The sequence below is a fragment of the Salminus brasiliensis genome, chromosome 1 (genome assembly GCF_030463535.1).
Source record: "Salminus brasiliensis chromosome 1, fSalBra1.hap2, whole genome shotgun sequence".
Taxonomy (NCBI): domain Eukaryota; kingdom Metazoa; phylum Chordata; class Actinopteri; order Characiformes; family Bryconidae; genus Salminus; species Salminus brasiliensis.
Genome location: NC_132878.1, coordinates 54,449,614 through 54,475,367, shown reverse-complemented (window position 1 = coordinate 54,475,367; position 25,754 = coordinate 54,449,614). Strand labels below are relative to the sequence as shown.

The following is a 25,754-nucleotide window of genomic DNA, read 5'->3' as shown; positions in this document are numbered from 1 at the left end:
ACATATATATCTAAATATAGAGATAGTAAAAACAAAACACTCAGCTTACTGTTAGCGTGTTCAATGAATTAAATCTCCATTACTGAACACCTCTGAATGGTTCAAGTAATCCAACTGTTATCCGTTCACAGTGCTGGGTGTATTTACACCTGACTTTTCATGAATGCAAATCATGATGTGATCAGTGAACATGTTAATGCAAGGTGTACACAGCCTGAAGTAAGCAATACAAAAACAGTTAATACAAGAACAAAAGGCCTGAACACATCAGAGTCCTTCTCAGTACAGGTTCATAAATGTAATTTTCCTGGCTTGTAAGCCATTCACCTATCAGCATCCCAAGAAGAGATCACAGATGTGTTCAGCCTGTGATTACCAAACATATTCACTGACAGCAGCAGAACATAAAAGCAGCTACGCAACATCTCGAAAGAGGAAAAGCCAAGAAACAGAGAGGGGATCTGAGAATGAGTAAAATGACTCATGAGGAATCTGAAACCTCAAGCATAGGGAACTCCTAAACAGACTTCCTTTAAAGCAGTCTATAAACTCTAGCAAGTCTCTAAACTCACCTCAATCTGAGATGAGACTGCAAAGTCAGAGTATTAAAGCTATTTGTCTTGATTCAAGAAACAGCAGACTAGAACTACTGTCCTAAACAAAACCATTAGTGACATCACTATTGTTCCCATTTGCACAATGAGTCATTTCCCTCAGTAACTTTTTTTTTTTCACCACACACCAAAGCTGCTGCCGCCACCACCACCACCACCACCACAATCACCTTTACAGACAAGAAGAAAAGAACTGGGAAACCAGAAAGGAGAGCTTGCTACAATCTGCTACGAAGAGAAACAGGAAAAGATGAGGAGAAGGTGACTGAAGCTAAAGGAGAAGAACAATCTCTTTTCCCCGCCTTCCCACCCAGAGCGCAGGCTGAAGTGAGTACCTGTGTAGTATTTGGAGGAGCTGAGCTGGGTGAGCGTTTCTTTCCAGTCAGAGTACCAGGGAACGCTCGCTTTGACCGAACGGTCTGGGGGAGGGAGAAAGAGGTAGAGAGCCGGAGAGACCAGTTAGAGAGGGTGAGGAGACCCACACCATAACAACGCCACCCCAAACAACCCCCAACTCCTGTCAAAAAATGCTGGAGAGGCAGCAGGAGGCTGCGTCTAAAGATGGACATTAGTGTATTAGCTCATAAGTAGCTGAGAACACCTTACACTTCAAACTGCTTCAACTGAGGCACATAGCCTCAGCATAGGGATGTTATACTTTGACGTTTTCACAGTGTGATAAGAAAGGCAAAAATACCATAGTTACAGTGTCACAGTGGCCAAGGCGTATTAAGGTTGCGCTTAGAAGTGAAGTTCCCATACACTCGTCATGGACTTGAATGTCACAGCAATGCTAGGCTTTTAAGGCATAATGTTCTTTATGCGGTGCCCAAAAAACAGGGTCAAAAACATACATGCAGCACAGCTAATGTCTGGTTAAATGTCCCTTAGTAAGTCGCACCTTGATGCCTGGAAGAAGTCAACATTTTCAATAGGGTTTAGGGCCAGGACTTTCCAAAAAATGCTTCATCCATACCACAACCATCTCTGATGTGTGCTTGGGGTCATCGTCCTGCTGCAACACCCAGTTCCAACCTATGGTTTGAGCCCATTCTGAAGGTAGTCCTTTTTCTTCATTATTCCATTTACTTTGTGCAATCTACTAGTTCCACTGTTAATAAACTACCCAAGAGCATGGTGCTACCACCACCATGAGTAACAGCTGGTACAGTGTTCTTGGGGTTGAATACCTCACCTTTACCCCTCTAGTCACTATGGCTTCAACTGCCTTCACTTGAGTAAAATCTACCACTATCCTTTTTAGAGCTCCTTGGACTTTCCCAATGACCTGTGTGTTAAGCAATCGGTCAAACAAACGGTCTTCAGGTGAGCACAGAAAAAGGAATCAGTAGCAGTAGTCAATCATGATTACTAAAAGGAAGAGGCTTTTTAGCATCAATTAATTAATAAGCCAGGTGCGCGCAGGTGTAATTTTTGCCCATGTTTATTTAAGGAACCTTCCAAAAAAACATATGCCAACTTATGCACCAAATGCTTTTTCCTCTATTAAAGATGGGTGTTGTATATTCAGTCTGCCTCAGAAATAGAACAGCTCAAAGAAAAGCCCAATACTGCCATGACATTCAGGACCATGATGAGTGCATTCATTTTGGGACAAAACTGGCCCAACTCTGCCAGAGCTGGCCGTGTTCTAGATCTAGTCCTTCCATGGCATAAGTGGGCCAGACGAATGTGTGGGCTAGATGTGGATCACAACCTGTTTGCTTTCAAGGCGAAATTCAACACTTACCAAATATTAGAATAAACTACACTAACTTGCAGAGCAAACAAGAACTATAAGGGTATGGAGATTTTACTGTCCACGGATCTCTAAAAATGCTCCGTCAAGCAGTGCGCAGTACACTACAAGTGGGGCAGCGTATAATAATCTGAAGCAAAGCAACACTTCTCAAATGTAACAGTAGATCCAGCTAGACATAAACACAACGGTCATCCGCCAACCTGCAAAAGTAGGAACTTTGCGGTCAACTCCAGACACACGTCACACACACTTTCATCACACATGGGTTTAGTGGGCTGGATCCTGTCTGTGCATTCCACAGTATTCTACAGTGCTAAGAAACACAAGGAGGTGCATAAAAAAAGGATGATGTAATATAATCCCTTGAAAACAGCCATCATTTGAGTTTAAACAAGTTAAGCGCAGCTCAACAGCTACAGATTGTTGAGTTTTAACGCTGTGTCTGATGATGTAGGCTATAAAATCAGAAAAGATTGGCTTATATTTAATGAAAATGGATTTGTATATGTATATCACTTTGCTTAAATGTGAGATTTTTTCATTCGGAGTCGCAGCTAACAGACTGAGGTACCACTCATTACTAGCTAAAGCAACTAGAACTATAGGGATGGATTTAAGTTTATTTAGAAGGAGCTGGCTGTGAGGTAACCCACTGATCACACAGAGACTAATCATGAAACCTTGACACTAACATCCCCATCAATGATAAATATAGTAAATCAGTAAGTATATGTATACACACAACTTCTGCAAAACCACGGACACAACCAGGTATCAATGATATGGTACCCATAATAATAATAAAAATAATAATAATAATAATAATCACACAGCTTTCCTAAATAAATCTAGCCAAATACATCAAATGATGACTATCTTCAAGTACAAAAAGATGCTCAAAGTTGTCTGTGCTTGTTCTGGAACTGAAACAATTCTAGGCAGATAACCAGGACCCAGCCCACCATGTGTGCTGCATCGCATCAAATAAGGAAAGCAGGTTTTAACCGCAGCACTGGAGAGCTTGGGCACTGTCTCGGGACCTGGTTAGGCATAGAGTTATGTTTATGGCCTCAAAGGCCCATTGAAAACAGGGCAACTGTGGAAAGGGGGGGGGGTTACACACTCAAAAACACACTCTGCAGGAGGTTAAAAGGGCCTATATCATGAATAATACACTTTCAGGTTTCAAAATGTACTACTCATCCCAGACTCTAATGCCCATTATCAGAAACTATACTGCAATAAGCACTAAATGAATTGGTTTAGTGAGGTCATGAAGGCCAGTGTAGTCGTCTACTTAGCCCACAGCTGTTACACTCTTCTGTTTTTTACATTTTACACAGATGTGCTTCTAAATGTGGCACAACACAGGGCATCTTATCAGAATAGAGGTGATGTACATCAAGCCTTAAAATCACAGTAAAAATGTTTGGTTGTAAGGGATAGAGAGATATTCTATACAACTTAGGAAAACAAAATATAAAGTATGTATAAATGCAGGATATATGCCTTTTAACACAAGAGTTAACTGTTCTAATACACACACGCTTAGGGAAAGTGTATGTGTGATAGTAAGTTCTTACCAGGTAATCCATAAGAAAAAGATAAGACATAGGGGCAAATCAGACAAGTGAGGAAAAAAAGAAATTAAAAGCAAAATGAGAAACAAAAATAAACCTTTTATCTGGCTTACGTTCACTCACACACACTTGCCTTACAGGGATTTGCTGCCCTCCCCAGGTAACACAAAGATACACAAAGCTTTTTAAAAACATTCTGTTTCAAGATTCTGAAAGCCCTTAAAACTACATGAAACTCACCTTGTCTTGTCAATAAATTAGGGCTATCAGTTTGTAATTAACCTTATCAGCCGGTCAATCCCTATTAATATATACTTTACATACAAATTCCACAGTAATCACAGAACTATTCATAGTAGCTGCTAAAGGTTAACAAGCATTATTCTTCACAATACTGTGAATAAAGGGTCGACCTTTCACTACCAAGTAAGACACTGGAAGCACAAAAAAAGAAAGTTAAAAAAAACCCCAACCCCCCCCCACACACACATCAGAACTTTCACTTTTGATTCCTTAGCCAAGCCAACTCTCACCACCGCGGCCGCTGCCGTCGTCTCTCTATGTGACTCACCACTGATGTTAAGGTCGTAGTCTCCAGCAGTGATGACGTTAGCAGGTAGCCCTTCAGGAGGCTGGCAGGCGGACACAGCCTGGCTCAGCACTTTGCGGACTTCGCCAGAATTCGGTGGCCGAGTGTTCACTCCTGTCACGCTAATCCGCAGACCCTTCACCACCACCACCTGGTTATTGGGGTCGCGCAAGTGACCTGCAGTGGAGATAAGAATGACAGACAAAAAAAAGCTACCAATTAGAAGAAGCTCATCCTTTGCTTAAGCGTCTGCCACTGGTCTTGGCGCATCCCTAAGCTTCATATTTGGGCGTTCATATTCTCTCTGCGTTAATGCGTCCGACACTAACCAACTAGAAAATAAGACCTTCTGCAGGTTGAAGTGGTTCAATTCACACCCAAAGGGACACGTCAGCCGCAAAAAAAAAAAAAAAAAAGGCAGAGTAAGGGAAGCACAAGAGACCATCCATCCAATCTATACTGCTGTCACCTAACCACTTCAGACAGAAATAGCATGCGTTTATTTGTCTTCACTCAAAAAATTAATGAATAGGGTGCTTTGGCAAAAGCTATGATCTGATGTTGATATTTGGATGGATAAGGGCTCTTCAAATTGAGGTTAAAAATACTTAATTAATAACGGAATAACGTGAAGGCCATTCTAAAAGTCTTTGTGTCTCTTCAGGTAGTCCACAGGTATACAATGTTACCATAGCCTTTCCACCCCCATGCTTCACAGTTGGCAAGGTGTTCTTTTCATTACATGCCACCCCCCAGTTTTCTTGATTTTCCAGAGCTCATCTTGACCTTTCCAACTGCAATGCTGAAAATGCTCGGCCCAAGGTAGGTGAGCGTAGATTTGGCTGTTGGGTCCCAATGACGATTAAATTACACGCCTCAGGCCAAACCCAAAGTCTATGCAATGCTTTATGTTTGGATTACTGAAGATGTAATGACAAAATAGGTCATTTTAAAGAGTACCTAAACTTTTGCAGACAACAACAGCCATTCAGCCAGCTAACTATTAAGTCTTGTAAGGTCCGAAGCATAAGGGTTGTTTCCTTTGAAGACCAATTTTTGTGCAGTCATGATGAACTTGTAATTTCCATCATGGGGCATATGCACAACTGCAGAACATTCTATGATCTAGGAAAGTAATATGACAACTGTTTACATGGCCACTACTCTTGTATTTGATTGATTATTCATAAAAACTAATGCAGATTGGACTGAAACTGTTGACTCTTCTCTAAAGGTGATGTATACATAAACATGTTCTATTCTGATTTAGCTATTACTCTAATTAATAACAGATTACCAGGCCATGTGTAAAAATAGCCACTGTTAATACAGTGCAGTAGTTTCCCTGCAACTGAGGGCAACGGGAGCAAAAACTGTAGCAGATCATGATTTTAAACACTAATTTACACGAATATAAGTGGGACATTGATTTTAATGGCCGATTTAATTCATTTCAGTAGAGTTAGGCTTAAAGTAAGAGATATAAAACTGACTCAGTGGGTAAACAAACATGGCAGGACAGACAAAACTTGCTTCGCCTAAGGAAAAACGCATCTAACACAGCTGGTGTGGCCCAAAACATTGATCATACTGAGGGAGCATCAATTCCATCCACCTAGTGACTAAACACATGAAGATCTGGGTGCACAGAGACATATTTTGGGTGCAGAGACTAGAGATTAAATTGGTAACAGCATAAGTCCAGTTAAAGATGACAGCCTTATATCTTCCCTTCTAAATAAGCAAACTTCAGATACAAAACATCTTGGGGAGTGATTACTCGTTAATTTTTTTTTTTTCTTAAATATTGCTTTAATAGAGAATAACAATGTACAGGACAGCTTTTCGGTTTGGTAGGGCGCAACACTCACAGGTAGTTGGCTGTTAGTACCCAAAAGTAGTAAACATGCTCTTAAAAAAGGCTGGAACACTATTGCTCTGGCTGCACCCGTGCAGTAATCATCCATAAAGAAGAGAAACGCCAAGCCTTCTGGAACTAGTTACGCCTACAGCAGACCACCACCTATATAGCACACAGTGACAAGCGAAGTCTGCTCTCAAAATACACATCTGTGCATGTTTTCAGCTACTAAGCAGAAAATAATGTAATGACATTTCACCCTTTTCTCTACTGTCTGATCCAACTGATCCAAAACATTCCTAAATAAATCCAATTACATTATCAGGAGACAAACACACATACACAGAGAGAGAGGGGGATGTTTTTGGAGAAAGTGCCCTCTGTGGAACGAAACGATGGGTTTTTCCAAGAATTGCACATGCAGTCTACTTTGCAGTAATCAGGTGAACAAACTGTTCTCGGAGCTCTAGAAAGATGGTGTATTATGGCTGAGATGCTGTCTGACCCAATACTGTGAAGCATCAGTGCGGACAAGATAAAAAGCAGCTACCTCCAGGCTAAAGGGGCATCCCTACACAGAGCCCACTAGCAGCCTGACAGCACACAGCGGTCTTCTGTGCCACCAGCACGACATGTGAGCCAGCTCTAGCATGTAATGACCTTTGTTGCTAGTAGCAAACATCGCAGCACACTGGGTTGAGCATGTTCTCATTTTCCTTAAGCTGGGATATAGCTCCGATAGATCACAGCTGCCAAAGCTCATGGGCAACGGGTCCAGGATGACAATCTTGAGGTGACCCCACATGTACAGGACCCCCAAATTACACTGTCACACCTAGAGGGTCAAAACCCCAGCCTCCCAACCCAAACAAATACAATTATTGTATGGCAGGCTGGAGGGTCTTCGATGCTGTACCTGGAGGGGCCAGGGGCCAGTGCCCAGCACAATGGGGTGACCCCTTCTCACACGATTCTGCCAGATCTGATCTGATCTTGGGTGTGTACTGAATATGTGGTTACTGGCAGCATGCAACCAGCCGTCGATCCCAACAGTAAAGTCAGATTTGAAAGGAATGAATATAAAAGCTTCGTTTTAATTTTGCTCATAATGTGCAAATGCGGCGACATTAAAGCTGCCCAGAGGTCACGATTCTTTCCTAAAAGCCAGTTGTTCGGTACCATTACAGGAGTGAACTCTGCTCCTTAGGGATTAGCTAGTGTTTATGAGCTAAAGAGGGTGTAGCCGGGCGATTAGCTTAGCGGCTAACGCCCGAACACAACCGGTTTACGTAGCTAGCGAGTGCTGGCGGAGCTCCTGTCGGCCAGCGGCGTTAGCTCGCCCGCTCGCCCGCTCGCTCAGTCAGTCAGTCAGTCGGAACCCAACCAAGGCAGCCGGGGTCATTAAAGCGAAAGGTGACATTCGAGCTGGGTAACCTAATCGCTCAGGTAACCGGCAGACCGGGCGGAAAAGAAAGAGGGCCCTGCACTCGGAAAAGGCTCCTCCTGTCAGCTGGCCGACTGGGGGAGCTAGCAGCCTGCTAGTTCTCTATCTAGCATAGCAGCCTAACTCCAACTTAGTGTGGCCCTGCTCCGCGCGACAACTGCACCCCCCTCGACACCCATCCGCCGTGTCCTCACTGACAGGTCCAGGGAGAAGGCAGGGCTCTTACCCTCCGAGGGCAGCCGGCAGAAAGGGCGCAGCAGCTCGGGGAAACTCAGGTTGTTCTTGCGGGTCACTCTCTCCGCGTCTTCGCTGCACAGGACGGCCACCATCGGCACAAACGAGTCCTGGATGAACTCCTGCACAGACTGGGCGCATTGGGCCATGGCGCCGCTCCAGCGGGCAGTCCGAGCAAGAACCGGGAGGCTCGGGCGTGTGCGTGTCACCGAGAACAGGGAACCGTTTCAGAGTTAAAAACAAGTCCCCCTACTGACAGCCCGCTGCAGCCATGTTGGACTCTATAGTCCCCCTGCTGATCGATTTAATTCCCGTCAAGCACCACGCCTGTCAGGTGATATCGGAGAGCCAGCTGAAATGTTTTCCTTCAAAATAAAAGTTGGAGGTGCTCCTTAGAGTACAGAGAGGGAGATAATGAGACACAAGTCACTACAAATAGATACAATAACGATGATACAAGGTGTGAGACATTCGGCTCCATATTACTGCGTAAAAGCTACACTAGAACGCAGCAATTCGCATATTCATATTTTTAATAAAACATGGTTTGCAGGCGAAATTTGGACAAAAAAATAGTTTTTTGTGGAGCCTGGCTTTTTTTAATATAACAAATAATGACTGAAACACTAGAGGGCGCTTCCGAGCGAGTCGTTTTGAAAGAGGTATCTCTAGCAGCTATAGTGCTAAATAGGGTTAATCGACAACCTTTCTTTAAGGGCATTATTTTCTATACATTTATACAATAAAATACATATTACATTAAAATATTGTATATTTCCTTTTTTAACAACTAACAACTAACAAGAGCTGATCCGCTCACTGCTTGTTCGCACTCACTGAACGAACATCAATATAAAAAGAAGTCATAAAATATGATTAAGTGTTAAAATGTAAAAAAAAATATATTATTATTATTATTATTATTATATTAGTCCAGCGATTTTTTTCTTTCTATCTTATGCTGCATTTTAAATAATTTCTAAACTCCTGTCTCCTGATTGGTCAGGTTAGTCTTGAGACAAGGGGTGTGGTCGGGCTTTTTATTTACTATATATTTGCCATGTAAAATATGCCACAACTTAAATGTGCGAGTTACATCTAGTAACAGTGCTCGATTACAGTAATGCAGTAAGGTGATGTAAAATAGCTTTTAGAAATCAATATCGGAGATTATAGCAATTAAAATCCATTGGAGTGTATTTTAATTAATTGATACAGGTCCAGGATTTGAGTCCAGCAGTTGAGCAGAAGCCCATTAAAAGTAATTGACAAGTATCAGTGGTGCCTCATTCACCAATATCTTCATAAGTCTTCTATAAATTCACCTGAATTTATAACGGAGAGAGGTATAGCTATATAAGATTCATCATGAGTTTTTAAACATGGGTGATTGTCAGAATCGTCATGAAAAGTGTGTAAGTGGTTTTAAAAAGGCAGGTATTTTAGTAACTTTAACAAATCGCGACCATCGAGTTGCCCACTAGTAAATACGACTTTGTATTGGTGTTCATGTGGGTTCATCTAGTAAATACAGCGTTTTCCACACGACTTGAAGGCAGCCTCTCCACTGCACTCCCCCCCCCCTGCTTGTTTTGCTTTCGCCGTCCGGTTTGTCTCGTTGGGCTTTCCGTAGCTAACATTTCACTGGCGGGTAGTAGAGGCGGCTGCTTGGTGAGATACTGGTGTGTCCTGTTACTTCACCCGAAACAGCAGATTTTGCAGCATTGTTGGATCCAGTGAGCTCGTTTGTGGGATTCAGAGCTACAAACCAAGCATATCTGATGACAGTTGATGATCTTTGTTAAAGCATTGAAGTAAGTAGCTAGTCGGAGTCTTTATAGCACTCGCACAGAGCTAGCTGGCTAGTTGTACAGGTGTCTAGGATAGATAGCTACGTTATTTAGCTGCACTGTTTATTTACACAACTCAGCTTGCCTGGCTTCAAAATTCTCAATTTCTCCATTCTCCTCTTTTTGTACTGGTAGAAAATTCTTGCTTTTTCAGATGCTGTGTGTTTTTGTGTCAGGCTAGCTTGCTTGTTGAAACGCTGTCAGTTTGAGAGAGCTCTCTGGTAAGACCTAATGTCAGAAAAACAACACTGGTAGCTATCACAGATATAATGTCTAATATTCTTGACAGCTTTTCTAACCTAACGTTTTTAATGGATTGGTTACCAGTCACACATTTGCATTGCTAATGTAAACAAGGTTTTAAAGGCAATGAATACAAGTTAGTATTCAGCAGTAGCAGCATCAACACACGTCTGTTATTTGGGATGAAGGGTGGGTGAGCACTTTTCTTCAGTGTGAGAGGAGTGATGAGCTGTCATGGGCTTCTGATTCTGTTTAGTCTAGCAGTAGCTAAATTTCCTTTGGGATCAATAAAATATCTATCTGTCTATCTATCTATCTATCTATCTATCTATCTGTCTATCTGTCTATCTATCTATCTGTCTATCTATCTATCTATCTGTCTATCTATCTATCTATCTATCTGTCTATCTATCTGTCTATCTGTCTATCTATCTGTCTATCTATCTGTCTATCTATCTATCTATCTATCTATCTATCTGTCTATCTATCTATCTATCTATCTGTCTATCTGTCTATCTATCTGTCTATCTATCTGTCTATCTATCTATCTATCTATCTGTCTATCTATCTATCTATCTGTCTATCTGTCTATCTATCTGTCTATCTATCTGTCTATCTATCTATCTATCTATCTATCTATCTATCTGTCTATCTATCTATCTATCTATCTGTCTATCTGTCTATCTATCTATCTATCTATCTAAAGAAATGGTTCACCAAAAGCTGAAGCATCTGTGATCATCCAACTCATTTTGGTGTCTGGAGATTGCTTCTTGATTTGCTCTGATCTGCAAGACTAACATAATCTCTATAGTCTTTTTTATTGTCCATTTATTTTATGGACAGTTCTGATTCAACTGCAGATTGGCCAGATGTTGTTTATAGTCTTTGCCAATACTAGCTAACTTCAGCTTAGTGTTTTTTGTTTGTTTGCATGTTAAGCGTATAGTGTAGAACGTAATGTTTATAAAAAAAAATCGATATTTTAATGTATTGCAATAAGTTTTGTGATACTGGATCAGTTCTCAAAAACATGGTATTGATTTATAATGAATGTTTTACTGTTAAGACCCGGTCTAGGTCAAGCCTAGTAAAGATAAGTGTTAGATAGATGATTTACTATGTAAAGATTGGTGGCAGACCACTCAGTGTTGTGTTTAAACTCTGATCGCTAGATAGCAGTGTTTTACTTGGTGTTGTCTTCAGATCCCTTTGTCCTGATGTTCTTTTACTCAGATTTCACACACCTAATGGTGATTGTATACTATTATTGTTTTAGTATCTATTGTAGTATCTATGTATCTATTTAAAGAAATGGTTCACCAAAAGCTGAAGCATATGTGATCATCCAACTCATTTGGTGTCTGGAGATTGCTTCTTGTTTTTGTTCAGAGCTGCAAGGCTAACATAATCTCTGTAGTCTTTCTTTCCATCCTCAGGCTTAGACAGGACAGGCCTTCACAATGCCTGCTTTCCGACAAGTGGGGGAGAAGCAGCTGCCTAACCCGGTTCTGTACATGGCCTGGTCTCCAAAAAGGGACCTCATCGCTTTGGTCAACAGTGCTGGCGAGGTGAAAAAAAAAAAACAAGTTTACATTAAATATAATCTATAAAGGCTACAAATTCTTTAAAAAAGACAATAACAGTGATTTATTATATATATATATATATATATATATATATATATATATATATATATATATAGCATGAATTCAGCACAGGATAGTAGAGGCTAGACAGTGGATGGTGGGATGAGGTGGTGTTAAAGATAACCCATGGAAAGCTATTATACTAATGATAATTAATGTGCTGACTAACATCTGAGACATTGGTTTTTGCTTTTGGCATACAGTGTATTTAGGAAATACCTACTACTGCCATTTATGTACATTTACAATGTACTCATTAGTTAGTCTATAATGCACCAATTTTACCCTAAACCACTTATTATCAAGGACTTTCTCGACTATTGCAATCCTGCAGAACATTTGGGAAATGCTGGATAAGCACCAATTTGATATGCTAATGTTTTGTGTTAAAAACCTCAATTTCAGCTCTTGCTGCACCGCCTTGCCAATTTCCAGCGTGTGTGGACCTTAGCTCCCAATGAAAATACAGGAAAAGAAATCACATCTTTGGCCTGGAGGCCTGATGGCAAAAGTAAGCCAAATCATGCTATTAACATCTGAGAATACCTACTCATGCAAACCTATAAATGATGGACTTGTCTTGTTGGCAGTGTTGGCATTTAGTCTGGGGGACACAAAGCAGGTGGTTCTGTGTGATGCTGAGAAGGCAGAGATCCTCCACCTGTTTCCTGTGGACTACCCTGTGTCTTGCATGCACTGGATGGAGGTGCAGAGCGACAGCAGGTATGTTTAATTTCATTTATTCAACTCACAAGAGAGGTTGTTTTTTTTTCTGTATGTTTGTTTCATTGCTTTCACTCTTGATTTAAAGCGCATCATCATCATCTTTCACTGACTCTGAGGATGAGTCCAACCGTTTCCTGCCCAAGTTGCCAACATTACCAAAAAGGTCAGTTAGTACCTACATCCTAAATCCTACAGCTCAGTCTGCTGTCGGTAATCTTGCATATAATGTCAGTGGTGTTTCATTTTTCATATATTTATTACAGGCATTCTAATCAGTCAGTTTAGCTTCTTTAAGGCAAAAAACATTGCTGACACATTTTATGTAGATATGTGTAATAGAATAGGATGGGCACAGGCCACTCCCTGCTGTCTGTTATGTTAAAAAAAAACAAAAAACAAATAAAACCGGGACTAGAGTATGTGCATACAGGGAGGGACAGAAAAACAGCTACATTTATCAGTAATGATCCAGTTCTGCATAATTACTATTACAACCGAACACTTCTATTCCCTGTCCTTATGGGCTGCTGTGGAGTAGCCAAACCCATGAGCCTAAGGTCACTGTGCCGAACGCCCAACCAATCAGCCAGAGGGATATATTGCTCCCAGCATTTGGCTGTGAGACAGTGGAGCTGTGAAGCACTGCTCTCTGGAGTCATGGAGCTCCAGCTAATACCTTTGGGACGAGTTGGAGTGGAGTTTGTGATCCTGATTGTGAACGGATTATTGTACATCAGTACCTCACTAATGCTCCTGTGGATGAATGCACTCAAAACCACACAGCAATGTTTATTTATTTAATGTCTAGTGTAAAGTCTTTCCAGAAAAGCAGAAGCTTTTACTGCAGCAGAGACTGACAAACCTTTTATTAATACCCTCGAACTCTGGAAATGCTGGAATAAGGATTGGTCAACTAGAGATGCACTTATCATTTATTTTTATGGACAGTTCTGATTCATCTTCAGATGTTGTTTATAGTCTTTGCCAATACAATAACTAACATTTTTTAATGAAAGTCTAACACAAGCCTGAAGTTGGCTTCTCCAGTTTTTAGCAGATTGTTTGTTTACATGGTAAGCGTATAGTGTAGAACATAGGAGTGTAAGAAAATATCAGTATTTTAATGTATTTTGATAGGTTTTGTGATACTGTATCAGTTCTCAAAAACACGGTATTGATTTATAATGATTGTTTTACTGTTACGACCCGGTCTAGGTCAAGCCTAGTAAAGATAGGTGTGTGATAAAGATGATTTACTAATTAAAAATTGGTGGCAGACCACTCAGTGTTGTGTTTAAACTCTGACCACTAGATAGCAGTTGTCTTCAGATCCCTTTGTCCTGATTTTGTCAGATTTCACACACCTAATGGTGGTTTTATACTATTACAGGTTTTATTACCATAGTTTTGTAAAACATTACAGAATGTAATTGACACATTCTCAGAAGAAGGCTAACAGGTTCCTCGGCTAGGTTTAACACACAGGTTTAAAATTGAAATATTCTCTGAACAAGTCAGCATAGCAAACTGCAGCATAGGAGGTAATGGACGTGTTGTGTGCAGCATACCCGCCTCATCCCCTGCTGTCTGAAAGCTTTTAAATATGAAGTTTACGTCGAGAGTTGGCAGACTGAACTGAAGCATTGTTTTGTTGGTTGTGTGATCATCACTCAAAGTGTTGTGTGTGTGTTTTCAGCTACAGCTCCACATCAAAGATATTCAGGTAGGTGTGAGTAATGTTGCTACAGAAGTATTTCATGTGTGTGTTCATTTGTCATTTCTGACAGTTTTCCTATGTGTATGTGTATTCTCTTGCGTTGCAGTGAAGAAAAATCAGATGAAGTCACCAACCTCTTGGGGGAAGTGAGGTCAGTGGGTAAACTAAATTTTGGTCTTTGGGTATTTTCACACCTATACCCCTTGTTTGTTTTTTTTTCCACACAAATTCGACCAAACTAAAATGTGCCACAACAAGCCATGTGATTCTTTGCTTATTGGTCAGACCTGTGTGGGGTGGGAGCAAGAAAGTAAATTCAGGAGGTTGGTCCTGTGTTCTGGACTAGTGCATATCTCTGCACAGTTTAACATGGGGCAACAACAGAGACAGCACTTGTTCATAGCTGTAGTTATCTGTAATTATCTGGGCAATATACCAGGTTAACACCTGGCTACAGTATCCATTCATCTCAAACTTGAGGAGTACACCTGATAGATGGGTCAGATCGCAGTCAGATTACATGTTTTGATTGGTGTCTTCCATGTTCACTACAGGCTTAATATCCTGGTGGTAGGGGGGCAGTCTGGTTTTGTGGAGCTGTATGCATATGGCCTGTACAAGATAGCCACACTAAACAAGGTAAGACTTTCATTTTCCCTCTTTTAAGGGTCGTCAACGGGCATTACAGTATTAATGTTTTCTGAGGTTTACAAACAAGTGGTAATAGATGACATGCACCAGCAAAACAGTAGTGGCACATGGGGGGAGAGTGGGGGGTGGGTTGTATAGAGACATCAGTGTAGAAGTGCGATCATGCTACTTACAAAATGCAGTCTGTCTGAGAAATGTCTGGATGACAGGTGTGACCTAATATTCTAATTTTCTCTAAATTGCTGCTTTCACAAAGGGCAAAATCTCTTTAGCTATGGACGAACCGATAGAAGAAAGAATGAACGAAAGACCAATGAGTGGAAGAGCCAGACAGGGATCTGATTTGTTAATTTTGTTATACTGGTTACCTTAAGCTCTCTACAAAGAAAGTGTTCTTTGAGTCATAACAATAGTGGAACCCTCTTTAGTCCCATATAGACAGCCCTTTTAAAACAGCTCTGTAAAGAAACACGAAGAGGTTTATCCTTGTATTTGAAGAACTGTTTTACCAGCAAAGATGCATTCAAACCCTTAATGCATTTAAATGCTTCTTTATAGAACCACCACATTACTGAAGAACCATAGAATGAGGTCTTTTAGGGCTGTAGTTAGCTTTTGGCCTCCAGATTTCTCTGATGCTGAAATAGTGCTGAACACATAGTGTAGTTTAAGCTGTATAAGCAGAACTTGTGATTGGTGACTGTACTCTTTATGTAAACAGTACGCAATTGTAAGAACTCCTAGTTTACATTGATGAAGTATGGTGAAATATGTAATTTTTTGGTAATTGGAAAGTAATTTAAGGTTCATACTTTGTACATGGTGGGTAATGTGTGCCCACAAGAGCAATATTAGCCTAATAGGGTTCTCTTTGTATATACTGTTGCTGTTGTGTAAAAACCTTGTATCTCTTTGACCTCTTTCACTCCTGGTGCATCTGTCAGTTAGTCAGACTGAAATCTGACCGCTGTGTGGGACAGAATATGCAAATTTGCTCGATGCATGGCAGTTGGTACAGGTGTTTTGATTGTCGATTGCGTCTTGGAGAGACGGTTGTTTACACTGCTGTAACTTGGCGCAAATGCATCTCAGACCACCTCCTGAAGTTGTTCGAGTGATTGAATTTATAACTGGTTTAAATGAGTCTTTGGTGTGTTTACACTTGCATTTTAATGTGCTTTGGCCTTATCTAGATATAATCCTGATATTCAAGATGCATGAAATAGGTCAATCTGGCAGTTGATATTTTTATACTGTGTCAAAATATTATAATTAATAGACCAATAAAAAGCTTCCCCCGACCGTTTGGATAGTATTTGCTTCTACAGTAAAGACCCTCTTGGTCTGTCAGTGTTTATCTTTCTCACATCTATATCTCACTTCCACTGACTTGTTTTTGATGAGACAGGTGTGGCACTGGTGTATCATGTAAATACTAGTACTACATCTTTCTCTCTCCCTCACTCTTAGATTACAGGGATTTGTCGCAGTCTCTGCCTCTCCAGTGACCTGAAGTCCCTGTCCGTTATCACAGAAGTAAGATCTCCAGAAGATAATGCTGAGATCCACTATGTCCAGGTAGGTGGTGTTTGCTTACAAACTACTTGTGTAGTAGATAAGAGGAGACAATAAGACAATCAAATTCAATTCCATTTGATCCTGAAAACAGATTTCCTGAAATTCTCAAAAATACTTTTCTGGAATTAGATGAAGAATGGAAGTTCTTTATTGATGTCTACCAGCATTTTACCTGTTTTCCGTTTTTACTCTGATTATTAATTTAGAAAAGAGTCCAGAGAGCTCATTTTATAACAGGCTTAGTGTAATTACCACATGGTCTATTAGCTAAACATACTTAATATACCATAGCTAAGCTGAAGCACTTTCTAGAGATTGTAAGACAAAAAACGCATGTGTATGTGAGCGTTTCTGTCTTCTGTGTCTTTAAGCCAACCCTCATGGAAAAGCTATTAGAGGCTGTTTAATGCCATAGTCTTTTTTTTTCTTCACCTATAGTTGGACACAGGACTGCTCTCTTCCTGTCTTCCGGAGTTAACCAGAATGGCTCGGAAATTCACACACATCTCCACCCTGCTACAGGTCTCCATGGCAATAGTTCTTGCACACATGTGTTTGAGACACTAGATGAGATGTACTTGCTTGTTGTGCTTAAGCGTGTCTGTGTTGTTTTTAGTACCTGCGTCTCTCTCTCACATGCATGTGTGAGGCCTGGGAGGACATACTCATGCAGATGGATCTCCGCCTCACCAAGTTTGTCCAGGTTAGAGGTCATTATAATCTTCATTAGTCACACACGGCCCACCTCAGATGTGCTCTCTGATGCAGTGATAACAGCTTGTTTCCTTGCTGCTGTGATTGATATTTGATTAGTCATAGATAATTAGGCATGACTGGTTCGTATAAGTAGCTTGAAAGCTAGGTGTGCGCAAGTCATTTTGTTGAAGTTGATGCATGTTTAGGGCAGATTAAGGGCATTTGGTATGAAGAGGTTTCTTGCTGTCATTTTGCAGGAGAAGAATACTAGCACTCAGGTCCAGGATGAGTTCTTGGAGCTGCTGCTGTGGGGACATGCAAGGTGTGTGAAGTACATAATCCAGATGCACTTTGCTATCTATATATCATCACTGTCTCCAACTTTACAATAGAGGAAAACCAACTTTAAATGTTAAATATTTTATTTCAAAATCTTTTGGATCAGTTTGATTGATCCATTCATCATAAAATGTTAATACAATGTAACGAAAACGTACATTAAAAAAAAAAGTGAAAACCCGAGCTACAAGGTTTTTGTGTTAATGCTAAAACACCTCCGAAGCGGTCCTCGTGAGTGTGTAATATTATTTGTAGTTATCATCAAACACCTGGTTTGGTAAATCAATGCTTAATGATGTTAAATCGGGTGAGCTGGTGATGGAAGAGAACAAATCCATGTGCTAGCAGGGTGCGTCAAGGAAGAATCTATTTGAAATTTGTATTACTTTTTGGTATATTTATGTTTACTTCTGATCTATGATCTATTTCAATGATATATGGTGTTCTTACAAGCAAAACAGACTTACTGAAAAAAGAATTGCCTACGCAATAGGCTAGATTCCCATTGCAGATTGTGCCAATTCGCGAAAATCAGACTAGCATCATAGATCTGATGCATTTTATTGAACTTGGATTACAGTGGACATCAGATATGGTACAAAACGTAATCACAATCACTTCTAATCTGTTGTTAATGTTGGGCTCATAGCTTGCATTAGCTTTAGGTATACAGCAGGGGGCTCCATGCAACCAATAGTTTTCAGTGGTTAAAATGTCTAGCCGCTGAACTGCTTTTTGTGCTTCCAGCCCTGAACTGCAAGCTCTTCTCATGAATCAGCTGACAGTCAAAGTAAGTCTGTATTGTTTTCAGTTCCTTTTCTGAATTAGTCACAATACCTTTTCACTGATTTACTAGTTCTAGTAGCTGTAGATACTAAGTCATCTTGGGTTAGGGTTGATAAAGCCTCATCTTACTTCATTCATTTGTGTTCTGCTTATAGGGCTTAAAGATGTTGGGCCAGTCCATTGAGTCATCCTACTCAAGCATCCAGAAATTGGTAATCAGTCACTTACAGAGGTATGATGGGATTGCTCTCTCTCTCTTTTTCTTTCTCTGCATCTTCAAGTAACAGAGGAGCACTTAAAGTGCAAAGTGAAAAATGTTTATTGCTTAAGTGAGTGTACAAGCACTTCAGCATCAGTACAAATTATTCAGGGTTGACTGCAAGTAAGCAATCACCAAAATTTTAGTCCATTTATTAGAAACTTGTTTCCACTTTGCAGTGAAAGTGCCTGCATGTTGTTTTTATTTATTTATTTATTTATTTAAGTTAATTACTAAAAGTCGTTCTCTCTTAGTGGTTCAGAAGCTCTGCTGTATCATCTGAGTGAGGTGAAGGGCATGGCTTTGTGGAAGCAGAAATTTCAGCCCCTGGGTCTGGACCCTTCAGCTATAGAAGGTAAAGGAGATATTAGCATCCTCATAGCATCCTTGACACCTCAGACGTATTGGCATTAATCTAGGCTTGTGTTTCTGTAGTAATTTAATATAGTGATTTAATACGGTGTTTCCTAATCCTTTATTCAATCAGGCCCATGTAAATGTGTTTCTGTGGGGTGGCCAATGTCAGGGCTGTCCAGTAAGGTTATCTCTCCTTTTATTGGACAGACTTGGCTTTAGACTGCAACGATCTAATTGAGAAACCTTGCTTTTTGAAATGGCTACAGAACCAGGACATTTAAACATAAATGTGCATAATAAGGGGAGTATCTGTGAGTGTTTGTTTTTATTCTAGAGGTTGTAATGTTGCTGACTTTGTGTTTCTTGTAGATGCCATCACAGCAGTTGGTTCCTTCACGCTAAAGGCTAGTGAACTCTTACAGTAAGTCTAAACATATGGCCACCACATGAACATCTGCTGTGCATAATGTGTCCGAGATCTTTCAGCACTGATCTGTCTTTTGTGCCCCCCTCCTCAGAGTGATTGATAAAAGTATGAAGAATTTTAAAGCCTTTTTCCGATGGCTGTATGTTGGTGAGACTGGGTCTTTTTGTACTCTTGCTTGAGTGACATTTAAAAGGAGCTTGGCCTCACTGTAATAGTGATTTTGTTTTTCCTTGTAAGCGATGCTTCGCATGTCAGAGGACCATGTTCCACCAGAGCTGAACAAGGTGAGAGAGTTTACAGGAAATAAAATAATAAATAAATACATATACCGTATTGACTGGACATGGATACGATGGAATATCCTTTTGCGTTCCTTTTGGCTTGACTGCTGTTTTTTTTGGTATACACATGCGGGTTGGAGGGTGTCTATATGCGGGTTGGAGGGTGAAGGCTATAGGTACAAAAATATATATTGGATATTAATGGGATGGTAAAAAACATGTATTAGTGTACGCATTAGTGTGAAGTGTTTGATTCAGGGGGTTTAATGTATGTTTTGACTTTCTCATTATGGTGATTGTGTTCCCAGATGACCCAGAAGGACCTCGCCTTTGTCGCAGATTTCCTCTCTGAGCATTTCAGTGCTGTGAGTAAATGTAACTAATATCAAATCAAATGCTGATGAAATGATGCAACTTCTTTCCAACACATTGTTAACCATGTGTTCTGACAGAATGAGGAGCTGTTTGATAGGAAAGGGAAGTACTTCAATGTGGAACGAGTGGGACAGGTAAGGGGTTGTTTGTTGTTTGTTTGTGTCTGTCTCTTGTTTGTCTGTGTGCACCAAATATAATGCTTTCCATCCTGGTCCTTCCAGTACCTGAAAGATGAAGATGAAGACTTGGTGTCTCCACCCAATATGGAGGGAAACCACTGGGTGACATTTGTCCAGCAGAGTACACACCTCAAAGGTAGAGCTTTCTTTCATCCACAGTCACCAGCTCTATATTGATAGTCACACATATCGATAGTCAGCAGTCCTGTGGTCATAAACTGACCAGTGGTAACAGGGGATGGAAAATGTGTAAACAACTGACCAGATGAAATGTCTAATAAAATGACCAGTGTGTTTACACAGTGTTTTAACAAAATACTGCTGTGACCTACATAAACCACACCACACGCTAGCATGCCATTTCCATATGCCTGAACAAAGTAATCTGGCCATTGGTGGTCCTATGGTAGCCTCTTTTCCCTTAATGGGTTGGTGTAAGAGTTGTACACGCTAAATATGGATTACATGTCAGGTGTATCTAATAAAATAGCCAGCTAGGTACAAGATAATAAACTGGAAATACTGGTATATTTATGTGATGTGATGCAGAGAGTCCATTGCTGTTCCCCACCTACCCGCAAAAATCTCTGCACTTTGTCAAGAGGATGATGGAGAGCACTATCGACCTCTGTCTGCAGAAACCGGCTGTGAGTCTGTAATATGCACACGCACAACAAACATGTTTGTTTGTTGAGGACTGCCATTAATTTGTGTATTATTGTAGACAAATAATGCTACTCTAACCATAATCTTAAGATTAACCATAGCTTTACTGATGTTAATCTTAAATCTAATCCTAACCATAGCCTTACCGATGCTATTCTTAACTCTAACCATAGCCTTAGTGATGCTAATCTTAACTCTAACATGCTTACCTTAATTGTAATCTTTCTGGTCTTTTAGTTTTACCTAAAGGAGTTAAAACCAGCCTGTTTCAGAAGCGAATGTTTCACGTTGTCCTATTGTTGTGAGAACATGTCTGTCCGAGATTGTAGTACAAAAACACACCCAGCTTTTCTCACCTGCTCTCTGTAATCTCTGTAATTTTTATTCATAAATTCTGGATTGGTTAAATCCAAGAATTTATTAATATAATAATTATTCATAAAGAGGTTGTCATTCTGCTTATTTTTCTTGTTAAAGACCCAAGTTACAGACATACTCTTGTCTTCAGTCTTGTTATTAGAGTTTAGTTGCTTATTGCTGAGTCAGGGGTGTGTGTATGTATAAATCCACTCTTTGAATTCTAGCAGAACCACACTAATAAATCGGGTTCGCTGCTGTGTGAGCTCTTGACAGTCCTGATTTAGATCCCCCCCCAAAAAAAATCCTTCCCTATGTAGCACCAGCCAGTCATTAATGTGTAGTACATTTTCTCCTTACACACATTGTGGCTCTCCTGCTGCCCAAATCATTTCAAATAGTTTCAAACAGTAGAGCACTTACCTACAGCCATTTGGTTCTCGCTGCCACTCCTGTGGTCACTGTGGCTGTGTGTGTGTGTTTGTGTGTGTTTGTGTGTGTTTGTGTGTGTTTGTGTGTGTTTGTGTGTGTGTGTGTGTGTGTGTGTGTGTGTGTGTGTACACACATTCCTGCATGTATGTGTTTTATGTTAATCCACTGTGTGCATGTGTCTTCTTTTTCAGGGGGTAATCGGGAGTTCAGTACAGCAGGCTGTATGTTTACCCCTGTACTCAGTGTCTAAGAGGTAAACTGCACCACTGAAGAGTACTGAGTGATTTCAGAGTGCTGAATAAGTGTTTCAGGTAGGGTGCTCACTCAGTTGTTAATGTTTGGTTTTGACAGTTCGGAGGACACACCTCGGCTGTTTGAGCTTCCTTCACTGTGAGTAGAGGCGTATCACCTAAACCCCTTAACAAATGCCTGAACACACAAAACTCATTCAAGGTTATTCAACATAGATTTAATTAAATTATGTTGTATGTTTGTCCTCTGATTGTTAATTGAAATAATTAATTAAATATTACTTTAATAAAAACAAAAATAAATTTAAGCTGAAAAAAGTCCCAGTAAATGAGAAGTCAGTGGGAAATGGTCTGTTCTTTTTCCCTCATCCTGCAGATGGAATGATAAGAATGCTGGTATGCACTATGTAGTGTTCTGCATGCCAGAAATCTTACCCTCCAAAATCTACATCCTAAGAAGAGCAACAGACCCAAACAGGTATTTGTTTTTTAAATGTTTTTTAAATAATTACTCTCTTTTTAATAAATACGACTCTAACCAAAGATAACTAGACAGGAGAGTTTTTCATGGTTTTATCTTCAGGTCATATGCAGTTTGAATAATGAAAAAGAAACCTATATACCAGTGAATGGTCAAGCACACTTCTGGTTCTCCTAGTTAATCTGTGGCCAAACCATTTAGCTGTGACCGGAAGATTGAGAGTTTGATTCCCGGGGATGGCTAGGAGACATAATAGAATTGGCAGTTAATGTTCTCCTCCAAGCATCTTGAGCTGTCCAATGATGACCCGTTGGCCTTTCAGAAAGATGTGCTTGGCTGGCTTTACATGTCATTGTATGATAGGGTGTGACAAAGCTAGTGGGTGTGAAATGGCATTGACAATATTTGTGAGAAAAGAAGAGGAATGGTGTATGAGGGGTGTGTCTTACATATTTGTGTGTATGTGCGTGTTTAGATCTGTCTCTAACTGCTTGGTGGCCATAGACCTGAACACTCCTCTGAGCACTACTATTGATGATGAAGCACCAGAAGCAGAGTCTGTGTAAGTTTCTTCAACATCTTGCAGACAAGGAGTGAAAGGAATGGAATGAAATAATAACACTAATGTGTTCAAAATAAATTGATTTTTTTGATCAATGTTACTGTGTTGTAGTGACCGCTCCTATAGTTGTCTTGATGCCCGTCTCTATGACGACGAGACCTTGACAGTGGTGTTGCAAGGCCAAGAGGATGATGAGAGCAGGCTCCGCCTTCTTGCCCAGCTTCCCCTCAGCTCTGCCCTCAGATGTGAGGAAGTGTTTACATGGGACCCCACCCTCAGGTACCACCCAAAAAAACAGAATGTCTTTTTATTTTTGTCTGTGACAGGGACTACTTTAGACAACAGTGATGGTTTTTCATTCTGTTGGGTTGCAGCAACTTTAAATAGACTGAAGCTGAAGAAACACTGACACCCAGACTTACTCTGTTTGTCTCTTGTATTCTGGCTCAGGCTGGACCAGCAGAGTGAGGGGATCCCTGCACAAGGGCTTACCTGGGGAAACCAGAGCCGAGATCTGGAGAACATGAAGGCCCAGTTTGTGGCTGTGAATGGCATCCGCAAAGTAGCATGTGTGGTAAGAGCAGTCTTCTTGTTAAGCATGCGCTTCTGCATTTTAGGCTGGTTTTACATGGTGATGTGGTGTTGCATGCCAGTTTCTGTGCAATTTCACAGTTACAATTTTGCAGGTCAGATTTTGATGCTTCATGTTGTACACACTTTATAAAGTCATCTGCGACATCTTATTGACATTTGCATACTTGCACATTTGCAATTTTACTGTCTTTGTAAAATGTGTCCGTCTAATATTCCCATTACTTCTGTACTTTACAGTTTTAAGCATGTCTGAATGTAAACTACACATTTACATTTTACTCATAGGTCTTCGCATGTGTTTAAATGCTACAGTAGTGCAGGTATTTCTTTTATTATATGGTTATATGGGGGGGGGGGCAAAAACTAAATAAACATTATATATATATATATATATATATATATATATATATATATATATATATATATATATATAAATGGCAGCTGTAGGTAACTGCATATAGACGAACAATGATTATATTAACTGATCTACAGTTAAAGGAGTTGTTTAAATGCCTGAAGTACATCACACTAAGCAGCAACCCTCTGGCTCTGACCTTATTTATCCTTCCTATACTACATTCAAGGCAGGCAATGTTATAGGATAATAGGATATGTTATAGGCCATTCAAAATAATTTTTTAATTGTATATCCAGATCTGCAACATGGCTTTCCTTGCAGCAGTAAAGCCAGCCATCAGTAATCTTTTTGGGGTTAAGGAATACTGGTAGGCTAAATCGTCATTTAATAGGAGTAAGCAAGGATCTAGGTTTAGGGTTATACCAGTAATGTCTCTTAAGCTGTCAATCATGTATTTCCAAAAAGGCAGAGTAAGAGGACTCTACCAAAATGTATATAGCAAGGTATCTTTAGCATTGCACTTAAATTTACTACATTTGGGGTCTGAATTAGTGCAGGTATAGTAAGGTTTTCAGCATCTAGTCTTAATTCTTTGGAGCCTTTGGAGAGTGCATCTGCTGTTAATACAAGGACCAAAGTTGTGCCACTGAAAGTCAAGGAAACCATTATAAACAAGAATGAAAGTGTAGGAGGAGAAATGCATAGTTACTGGGGATCTTACGAACCATAAAGGGACTACAGAGACATGCATTTTCTATCAGTGTTTCCATTTAAAAAAGGACATGTTGCAGGCATCTCTGCCATCTCCGTGTTGAGAATGGAGATTACTGACGTGTTCATTGGTTACAGTTCTTGTTTATATAGAACAAAGAAAGCATGAATTTGAGTTGGTTTTGAGTTCTTCTGTTTCCTTTAATTCAAAGAGAATTTGACATTAGAATCATGGAGACATTGTGGTTGGTTGTTAAGTTTACTCAAGCCTATTTAGTTAATCTGTTTGCTAATCTTATTGAAAGGATTAGTTGAGAACAAAGGATTTCTACAAATCCGTCATGAATCCATTACCGCTATTAGAGTGAGCTTGAACACAAATTTTTTTCCTGTCTGTTCTGTAGCCAAGACATAATTTCCTCTTGTTTTGGAAAGCTGTGTTATGTTCTGGTGTTGGTATGGTTACAGTGTGGTCCTGTTTTTGGCACCTATTTGCTGCTTTTCATATTGATATCTCAAACGAATGCTTTGCGTTTTTAACTTCTTTTAACCAGTTGAGCTCAAACCTGCGGCACATCCGCGTGTTTGAGATGGACGTGGAGGACGAGGAGGATGAAGAGCGGGCAGACGAGTCGCAGGACATCAGCTCAGATCAGGATGGGCTGGAGGAGCCCCCAGCCAATCAGAGAGCGACAGGAGCAGATGGAGACAGAAAGGCAGAGGCATGTGGGGAAACGGGGGAGGGGTCATGGGTCACCCTGGAACAGACGTCAGCGTCTGATACACTATGACCTTTCACTCCCACTGGACTTTAAACATACCAACATCTTACTCAGCGATGACCAGTTGAGATCAAGTAAAGTATTGCAAGTATTTTGTAACAATTGTACTGAAATCTGACTGAAATCGAGTGCCCTACCTTTGAGAATAAAGTGCGGTTTTGAACATGCTTGGTTCTCGTGGTTTGTGCTTTTAGTGTATTTGTTGCAGTATGGAGTGGTCACAGCAGAGGACCACAGCAAGGCATAGATGAGGTTGTTTTTGTTTTTGTTGTTTTTTATGGCATTCTAACAAATCATTACACACAGTTTGACTTAAATTATTCCGGGAGATTCTGGCCTGAAACCAACGTATGTTTTTTTTGT

The 25,754-nt window shown here is 40.3% G+C and overlaps 2 protein-coding genes across 5 annotated transcripts in view; one reads left to right on the top strand and one right to left on the bottom strand.

The window, feature by feature from the left end:
- trappc8 (trafficking protein particle complex subunit 8) overlaps positions 1-8,401 on the bottom strand; it is a 40,296-nt gene extending 31,895 nt beyond the window's left edge. The window contains exons 1-3 of one of the 2 annotated variants that reach the window (XM_072682681.1): positions 8,077-8,401; positions 4,528-4,722; positions 950-1,033 (exon numbers count right to left, since the gene is read on the bottom strand). In XM_072682681.1, the coding sequence (XP_072538782.1) occupies positions 950-1,033; positions 4,528-4,722; positions 8,077-8,233 (436 nt within the window). In that variant the 5' untranslated portion in view covers positions 8,234-8,401. The remainder of the gene's footprint in view (positions 1-949; positions 1,034-4,527; positions 4,723-8,076) is intronic. The other variant, XM_072682682.1, reaches the window with a different exon arrangement.
- Positions 781-25,558, top strand: anapc4 (anaphase promoting complex subunit 4). 3 transcript variants are annotated; one of them, XM_072682686.1, is made up of 29 exons: positions 781-941; positions 11,617-11,748; positions 12,232-12,337; positions 12,417-12,549; positions 12,638-12,715; positions 14,249-14,275; positions 14,376-14,420; positions 14,824-14,908; positions 16,391-16,498; positions 16,937-17,020; positions 17,115-17,201; positions 17,452-17,516; positions 18,281-18,323; positions 18,475-18,551; positions 18,833-18,933; positions 19,305-19,356; positions 19,454-19,509; positions 19,600-19,646; positions 19,952-20,008; positions 20,096-20,152; positions 20,240-20,333; positions 20,747-20,844; positions 21,844-21,905; positions 22,004-22,042; positions 22,280-22,381; positions 22,860-22,946; positions 23,058-23,225; positions 23,397-23,520; positions 25,164-25,558. In XM_072682686.1, the coding sequence occupies exons 2-29, from the start codon at positions 11,641-11,643 to the stop codon at positions 25,398-25,400; spliced, it is 2,427 nt and encodes an 808-aa protein (XP_072538787.1). In that variant the 5' UTR covers positions 781-941; positions 11,617-11,640; the 3' UTR covers positions 25,401-25,558. The 3 variants fall into 3 exon arrangements, with proteins under 3 accessions (XP_072538787.1, XP_072538786.1, XP_072538788.1); XM_072682685.1 differs by lacking the exon at positions 781-941 and adding an exon at positions 9,744-9,898; XM_072682687.1 differs by lacking the exon at positions 781-941 and adding an exon at positions 9,744-9,898 and having other exon boundaries at positions 11,598-11,748.
- The last annotated feature ends 196 nt before the right edge of the window (positions 25,559-25,754 follow it).